The sequence below is a fragment of the Pollachius pollachius genome (assembly GCF_949987615.1).
Source record: "Pollachius pollachius genome assembly, chromosome: 4".
In the NCBI taxonomy this organism is placed as follows: Eukaryota; Metazoa; Chordata; class Actinopteri; order Gadiformes; family Gadidae; genus Pollachius; species Pollachius pollachius.
Window position 1 is genome coordinate 21,924,892 of NC_136937.1, and position 8,913 is coordinate 21,933,804.

The 8,913-nt window shown below is 45.2% G+C and overlaps 1 protein-coding gene across 8 annotated transcripts; it reads left to right on the plus strand.

The window, feature by feature from the left end:
• Positions 1 to 111: 111 nt before the first annotated feature.
• On the plus strand, positions 112 to 8,351 carry LOC307074823 (poly(rC)-binding protein 3-like; the record flags this gene model as incomplete). Of its 8 annotated transcripts, none has more annotated exons than XM_079735192.1 (11): positions 112 to 186; positions 664 to 687; positions 814 to 846; positions 935 to 1,051; positions 1,644 to 1,775; positions 2,320 to 2,448; positions 4,337 to 4,480; positions 5,629 to 5,670; positions 6,516 to 6,651; positions 7,537 to 7,595; positions 8,178 to 8,351. In XM_079735192.1, 11 exons carry the CDS (start codon positions 112 to 114, stop codon positions 8,349 to 8,351), a joined length of 1,065 nt encoding a protein of 354 aa, XP_079591318.1. The 8 variants fall into 8 exon arrangements, with proteins under 8 accessions (XP_079591318.1, XP_079591319.1, XP_079591320.1 ...); XM_079735193.1 differs by having other exon boundaries at positions 6,519 to 6,651; XM_079735194.1 differs by having other exon boundaries at positions 6,519 to 6,594; positions 7,543 to 7,595.
• Positions 8,352 to 8,913: the final 562 nt, after the last annotated feature.

The following is an 8,913-nucleotide window of genomic DNA, read 5'->3' on the forward strand; positions in this document are numbered from 1 at the left end:
TTCTCTCCCTCTCTTCAGGTTGGCTGTTGACTCTACCCTCGCCGCTTCTCATTGGCCCTTGGAACTCCTCTTTCACGAGACCACGCCCCTTCCTTCACATCCAATCCCAACATGGAACCCATTAAGGTCCAATCAGAGGGCGGACTCAACGTCACCCTCACCATCCGCCTGCTGATGCATGGAAAGGTGCGGGTGGTTGTGTCCTGTCTGGTCCACGTTATTAGTTCAACCCTCCATCACAGTTTCAAGGGCTCAGTGGAACAAAACTCTTCTGATTTTCACTGTTTAAACCTTTTTATTTGGTACAGTGGCACAAATACCACAGCTTTCAACAGTGTTTATTTTCTTTTTCATATGGAGGGCATACACATTAAGTTGAATTGATGTATACTATGCAAAGTATACTATATAACATTGCCACATTCAAATATCTAAAAACCACTAGACCAATGTTATATATTTTGTTGAGTTGTGTACTTACATTATCCCCACTGAATCCAACAACGTTCAAACCCAGAGAAGTAGGTTGTTTTATTCAAAGTAATTAAGGAAACAAGCTCAAAAACAGAACCCAAGTAGAGACCTCCTTCTTTGAAATGTTTCAATTTCAATCAAGCAGAAATAACCCACTATACTTTTAACAATTGATTTATGTTTTTCCAGGAGGTTGGCAGCATCATCGGAAAGGTATTTATAAACAAATAAATACAAATTAATTGCAAATTGAATAAAAAAATAATACCAGAAGAAAATGTATAATGGCGCACACATTACAGCTCTGAACTGACCCACGTGTATCCTTCTGCCTTTCAGAAAGGAGAAACAGTGAAGAAGATGCGCGAGGAAGTACGTTTGTTTTGAAACTCTTTTGAGTAAATACCTGGCTGGCTCACTAACTAATAAAACAAACTAACTCGTCTTTTTATGGTGCCAGAGCGGGGCACGCATCAACATCTCGGAGGGAAACTGCCCGGAACGTATCGTCACCATCACAGGACCCACCGACGCCATCTTCAAGGCCTTTGCCATGATCGCCTACAAGTTTGAAGAGGTGAGCGTTGCAATGGCACTGCTCCAGTTAGGGGTCAGGGGTTTGATTCCCACTAGAGGTAGCCCTCGCTAGACATGTATGAACAGATGGAGTTGTTTTGATTAGGATTATTTGGATTAAAGTGTGCACCAAATGTGATATCTATATAAATATATCTATATATATATATAGATATATATATATCTATATATATTACAGAGTCAACAGTAGCAGGGACAGCAGGGACCTAGCTGATGGATGTGGAAAAGATGTTCTACTAACTGATCGCCCCCCCTCCTCTCTCCTCCTCCACCCCTCTCTCTCCTCCTCTTTCTCCACCCCTCTCTCCTCCCCCAACCCTCTCTTCCACACTCTATCTATCTCCCTCACTCTCTCACCTGTCTTTCCTCCTCCACCCACCTCTCTCCCCCTCTTCCTCCTCCCCTCTCACTCTATCTCTCTCTTCCCCTCTCTCTCCCCACTCTCTCCTCCTCCACCCCCCTCTCTCTCCCTACTCTCTCCTGCTCCCCCCTCTCTCTCACCCTCTCTCTCCCTCTCTCACCCTCTCTCTCCCCCCCTCCCCCTCTTTCTGTGTCTTTTTACTCTTCACCAGGACATCATCAACTCTATGAGCAACAGCCCAGCGACCAGCAAGCCCCCCGTGACCCTGAGGCTGGTGGTCCCGGCCAGCCAGTGTGGCTCGCTCATCGGGAAGGGGGGCTCCAAGATCAAAGAGATGCGAGAGGTACCTAGAACGTGCACGGTGTTGCTCTTCTACCGCGTCTATGTTCTCCTTTTAACATATTTGAAGGAGGAACGCTTCTCAAGAACGGAACGTGTCCATCTGCAAGTCAATCCATCTGGGGAATTATACTTAATAAATCTATTTTATTCTAAAACAGAATAAATTCAATGTTCCAATGCTTTGAATTCACACCTCACCAACATATTAGAGGTGGTGCAATGTGAGGAATATCAAACACGAATGTGTGTTCTAAAAATCAACCATCTGAAAAGAAATGGTACTTCAATTGATCACAGCTTTTTGCATTATCATTCTACTAAGCAAAAAGCCTTTATTAGCATCCTGCCAGTTTGTCAAATACAGTCAAAACTTCTTATCATAAAACATTGTTTCCTAAGTTCTCTGAAAACTAAAAGCTTTAACAAGCGTTCTGCCAGCACCGCGGTCAGAACAAGAGGACATCTCAGGCTAGACAATTCCAAAATTGCTGTCCAACTGACCAACATCTCTCCCTCCTTCTCCCTCCTCCCTGCTCACCTTCCAGTCGACTGGTGCCCAGGTGCAGGTGGCAGGGGACATGCTGCCCAACTCCACCGAGAGGGCCGTCACCATCTCCGGAGCTCCGGAGGCCATCATACAGTGTGTGAAGCAGATATGTGTGGTGATGCTTGAGGTAAGGGCCCTGGGGATGGGAGGTGTGGGGGGGGGGGGGGGGGGGGGGGGGGGGGGGCAGTATTGAAGGGTATGGGGCCAAGGGAGGACAGGGGGAGGTTTGGCTAATGGGGGCTGAGATTGACTGTGTTTTTGTGTTGAGATGGCTGGGTTTTGGGGTCGAGGATGGCTGGGTTTTGGGGGTGAGGATGGCTGGGTTTTGGGGGTATGGATGGCTAGGGTTTGGGGGTGAGTATAGCTAGGTTTTGGGGGTGACGATGGCTAGGGTTTGGGGATGAGTATAGCTTGGTTTTGGGGGTGAGGGGCTGGGATTTGTGGGTAAGGGGCTGGGTTTTGGGAGTGAGGATGGATTGGTTTTGGGGATGAGGATGGCCGGGTTTTGGGGGTGTGGATGGCTAGGGTTTGGGGGTGTGGATGGCTAGGGTTTGGGGGTGAGCATAAGTAGGTTTTGGGGGTGAAGATGGCTTGGTTTTGGGGGTGAGGGGGCTGGGTTTTGTGGGTAAGGGGGCTGGGTTTCGGGGTAAGGGGGCTGGGTTTTGGGTATAAGGGTAACTGGGCTTTGGGGGTAAGGGTTTGGTGGTTAAAGGGGCTAGATTTTTGGGGTAAGGAGGCTAGGCTTTAGGGGTAATGGGGCTGGGCTTTGGGTGTAAGGGGACTAGGTTTTAGGGGTAAGGGGTCTGGGGTTTGGGGCTAAGGGGGCTGGGTTTTGGGGGTAACAGAGCTTTGTAGTGGATGGGTGTGTTCGTGTTCCAGTAGCGGATGGGGAGAATTCCTGTTGCTGCTGAGTAATGCAATAGCATAAATAATAGCAATATGATTAAACACAGTGATCAAACTGACTCAAAATAAATGTATCTAACACTGACTTCTCGTTGCCAACGCTGATGGCTTATTTATCCTTCTGGCTTGAATTAGCCAGTGATGTCTTGTCCCAAAGTGTGCATTCATATATTCCTGCTAGAAGTCTTGAGCGATCAGCATTGGAGTCGAGTTGACAACGTGAATAAGCGCCACCCTATGTCAACTTGCACGTGCATCTTACCGTCACGTGCGCTTTGCCGCATGTAATCAAGGGATGCGCACACGCATATCTCTGCAGTGTTAGTAGTGACCGCCCCTGATGGTTTCTATCCTAAAGCACTGCCCCTCTCTCCCTTTCTCTCCGTTCATTCTCCTTTTAATCTGACCTTAATGGCTCTTATTGTCTCCCTTCAGGAAATCTTCTGCCTTGCTTTCTTCTTTTCTTACTCTCTCCCTTGCTTCTGATCTTGACCTCAAGATTTTCTCTCCTACCCTCTTCCTCCCTATATTTTAGTTGTTAGCAGAAACCTTTCTCTCTATCTATCTATCTATCTATCTATCTATCTATCTATCTATCTATCTATCTATCTATCTATCTATCTATCTATCTATCTATCTGTCTATCTGTCTATCTGTCTATTGATCTTTATCTATACTGCTCTCTCTCTTTCTCACTATTTATCTCTATCTCTCTATCTCTTTCTTTCTATAAAACAATCTATCTGTCAATCTTTATCTAGAGATAAAGTCTATATATGAGAGAGAGAGATCTCTATCTATCTGTCTATATATGAGCGAGAGAGACAAAAAGAGATCTCTATCTATCTGTCTATATATGCAATAGAGAGAGATCTCTATCCGTCTCTTTCTGTTTATATATGAGAGAGAGACAGATCTCTGTGGATAGGGTTGGATATCTCTGTGGATATCTCTATCAGTCTATTGATCCTCAATCTATCTTCCTTTCTTATCAGACCTTTCTTTCCGCACACTTCACGAAACTCACCTCTGCCTTTTTTTTTCTCCTCCACCCCCAACTCCCCCCACCCCCACCCCCTCCTCACCCTTGACCGCCCCCACCCCTCCAGTCCCCACCTAAAGGCGCCACCATCCCCTACCGCCCCAAGCCCGCCTCCGCCCCCGTCATCTTCTCGGGGGGCCAGGTGAGGGCCGACCCGCTGGGGGCCTCCACTGCCAACCTCAGCCTGCTGCTGCAGCACCAGCCACTTCCTGTTAGTGTCTTACTGCCGCCAGGTTTTACTGTCGCTGTCTGTCGCCGTCTCTCTCCCTTTCATTACTCCCATCCCTGACTGTAGCCCCCACCCCCCCTCTCATCACAACCCCCGGTCATCACCACCCACCCACCCACTACCACCTACCCACCACCACCCACCCACTCAACACCACCCACTCAACACCACCCACTCATCACGACACACACCCCCACTCATCAACACACATCCACTCAACACCACCCACTCATCACCATTGTGTAAGGTATATTGTAGGACATATAGTTTACTGTTTCACCATTACACACAACGACAGATGTTGTTTCAAACCCATTCTTAGTTGTTTAAAGCAACCTTTTAAAAACGGCGTCACACAAAGGATGATAACATGCTTATGGTCAGGAAACGTTAAAGCAATGCAACGAGAACGGTTAATAAGAATGCAGGAGGTATATACTTAATGATTTAATGATGTATTTGAACAGGGGCATTGGAAGAGAAGAGGGAAAACAGTGAAAGGATTTAGATCATATTTCAAACTCGTAACATGTCTTTGCACATGAAGAAACACAATCAAAATATCTTTCCATCAAAGCCAGCCAGGTATTGCAGTGACATTTGCGTCTCCCGTATAGCATAGATGCCGACGACATCTAGGATCCGAACCATCTCCACTCATCACATCCCTGTCATTCTCCCGCTGTCCGTCTCCTTCTGTTTCCTATCGATCGTATCTGACGGATGATGTCAAGATGGACGCCGATTGCTTGTGACGTTGTGTTGGCTCAAGCGTAGCGATTAGGAAACACAACTGGGGCCCTGAAAATGAACATCAAATAGAAAAACCAAACGTGTATTTACATTTCGTTTCTGCATTGACTTTCATTTTTGCAGTGTTTTTCCCAATTTCCAATTGCTTTCATTGTAGGACTTCTCCTCTGGGTTTAATCAATTCGATTTCACGTTATCTTAACCAGATGTCAATGCTAAAGCATCGCTCGACATGAAAAACGATTGAACAACCTAAATGGCATGTTAGTTGACGATTCGATGTCAATCAGATAGGTCTACCTTATGAGGTGGTGTTCACTTGCAATGTTGTATATTTCCATACGTGCTATTGACATGCTATTGTTTTTTTTTTGCAGGCTTATACCATTCAGGGACAGTACGCCATCCCCCACCCAGATGTGAGTGCTCTCCTCCAAATCTGAACACTTTATACATCTATATCTTCTTTCTACTATGTCCGCCATATATCCCAACTTCCCAAATCCCTTCCTCTATCACCCTCCTCAATCTGTCTGTCTATCTATGTATTTTTCTAAATACCTATCCATTTCCTTCCTCTATCTGTAGTCTATATGTATCAAACTTTATATTAATAGAAGGATAGATATATCTATCTTCTGTCTCTTAGTTTGGCACCGGTCCGCCCGGGGTTTGGCCCGAAGCTGTGGAAATCACATTAATATAAAAGAGGACCGTGTGGGGGCTCTGAGCCAAGAGGTACTGGGTTCCATCCCACTGTCCTCTTTTGACCCAAGAGCGTCCAGGGGTAAGGATATTCTGCTTAGGGTTTGATTCCCAACCTAAAGGTTCCAGGATTCATCCCCTTAGTGTCTGCAGACATGGATCCTTGGGCCGAGATGCCCCCTACTTGCTCCTTAAGAAGCCCCTTGGCCCATCTCTCACTGAGTCCACGTTGTCTTCTACCAGCACATCTCCACCACGTCCTCTCTCTCTCTCTCTCTCTCTCTCTCTCTCTCTCTCTCTCTCTCTCTCTCTCTCTCTCTCTCTCTCTCTCTCTCTCTCTCTCTCTCTCAGTATTTCTGCGAGTCCAGATCATGGCATATATGCGTGTCTTGCGCGCGTGTGCCTATGCGTGTGTTTGCCTCTGTTTTTAAGCGATGACCTCATAGCTCTACTGTCCTCCTCCTCCTCCCCCCACCTCCCTCCCCCCACCTCCCTCCCCCCACCTCCCTTCCTCCCCACCTCCTCCTCCGCCTCCCTGCCCCCGTCGTCCCCACCTCAGCAGTTGAGCAAGCTCCACCAGTTGGCTATGCAGCAAACCCCCTTTACCCCTCTTGGACAGACCACCCCTGCTTTCCCCGGTACGTACCCGCCACCTCGACACTCCACCACCACCACCACCACCCTCTCTTCACCCACAATCCTTCACTTCTCTTTGTTTGTTTTAGTTTTTTACCTTTAGAGGCAGACACGCTCTTTCTCTCTCTCTCTCTCTGTCTTTCTCTTTCGATTCCTCTATCTTCTGCGTCGTTATTCCCTGTCCTCTCTTGTGTTTTCTCTCTCTACATTTTCTGTTTTCTGTTGCTCGTCACAACAAGGCCTCCTGGTGGTCTGCTCTAATTCGCCTTGAGGTTTCCTTTCCTTTGTGCGTTTTATAGATTTTGTTTTGTTTAGTTTGTAGGTTTATTTGTTTTTGGGGAAGGGATGCTGTTCGCCCCAAAATAGGATCCACTTTATATATTTTTATCTATTTTTTTTATATATATGTATTTATATATTTTTTTGTTTTGTTTTGTTTTCTTTGTATGTTTATTTGTTTTTGGGGAAGGGAAACAGTTCTCCCAAAAATAGGAATTATTTATATATATAAGATGTTTCTTCATGATTCCAGACAGGGAACTCAGGTCTCATATCTCAAATAAATTTTCCCTGGTGAGAATTGATAGTTAGCCGGTGTACTGCAGCTGTAGAAAAAATAGTTAAAAATAAAACTGTTAGTTGCTTCTAGAAATGTACTTACTTTTTTGTGAATTAATGATGCCAAAATCATGTCTGTTCGGTTTATTAGGCTGAACACAGTTACACAGTTATTTTGTCAATGAACAGAAAGTTTTTGCCTCATCTATTTCAAAATAAAAGGTTTTTAGTTGTTTGTCGCTGGATCATCCCTCAATGTGCCAAACCCTATTTTACGCCTCCCACTCATTCTATATGTGTCTCTATGTCTTTCTCTCTCTTTTGTCTCTCTCTCTCCTCTTCTCTCTGTCCATCTCTCTCTCTGTCTCCATGTCTCTCTCGCACAGCAGCAGGTCTGGATGCCAGTAACCAGACCAGTAGTCATGAACTCTCCATTCCCAATGATGTGAGTAGTAACACGTGTGATCATCTCCTTTATGAGGTGTGTCAATACTCACTGTAACATTGTAACTCGTGGTGGAAATCATTTGTTCTGGGATTCAGTAAGGAAGTGTGAGCTCAGAGGGAGGATGCAGTTTAACATCATAAATTAATGTTAGTTATAAACATGAATAAACATTCTAAAAAAGAAAAATTTATGAAAGCACAGAAAGAACATTACATCCATTATCCGTGTTTGGGCATCACTTCCTTCCATTTTCCTGGCCAAACCTTGGCGTTCAGATATAACAGAAAGAGAGAGTCGGGGAAGGTCTTATTTCTTAAGTTATTTTACTGCCTGTTCATATATCAATGTATATATCAAATAATATAAGCCAATCAATACACGTATCCAAATGTATGGATGTGGATACATGCTACCATAGCAATCGATACAAATGGATCAATAAAAAACGATTGACCCAGGAATTTGAGGATTTGACCAAACAATTTTTGAGTTGGGTGTGATGCCGCATGATTTCCCTCACAACACATTGTCCAGTCAGACGTTCCTCCATACTAAGTCCAGCCACCGTTTCCTTCCCAGCTAATAGGCTGCATAATCGGGCGCCAGGGCACCAAAATCAACGAGATCCGCCAGATGTCTGGGGCGCAGATCAAAATTGCTAACGCCATGGAAGGGTCATCGGAGCGCCAGATCACCATCACAGGAACCCCCGCCAACATCAGCCTGGCACAGTACCTCATCAACGCCAGGTGAGAAAACAAAAAAATATTTAAAAATAAAAACAGATTTTCCAAGGGTGTTGAAGCTTGCCTTTGATCTAATCTTAGAGAGATCTCCTTCCTAAGTCTGTTGGGAAGAATTTTGGTCTGCAATGACCAACTCTGTTTTCACGGAAACAGAGTTGGTGTTGCTGACATACGTTTTTTCTCAACGTGTGTTGTTTGAGACTGTTACTGTGATTAGCAGATATACAAATAAAATAGACTTGACTATACCTTCATTTACTCGGTCAAAAAAGGCTGCAGTGGTCAAAATCAGACAACCATTTGTGCCACCCTTTTGCAATTTTTAAACCCAAACCGTCTGTTAAAGATCTATGGCATGAAAATTTCACTTTCTGACGTTTTCTAACATTAATATGAGTTCCCCTAGCCTACCTATGCTCCCCCAGTAGCTAGAAATGTTGTTGGGTGAAAAACGAGCACTAGGCATTCTGCTACGCCTTTGAAAAACGAAGCTCAGACGCGCCGTTTTGGAATGTATGTCGTCATAAGGGGAGATGCCACTTCCCCCTTCTCTGCCTTGCCAGCCCAGA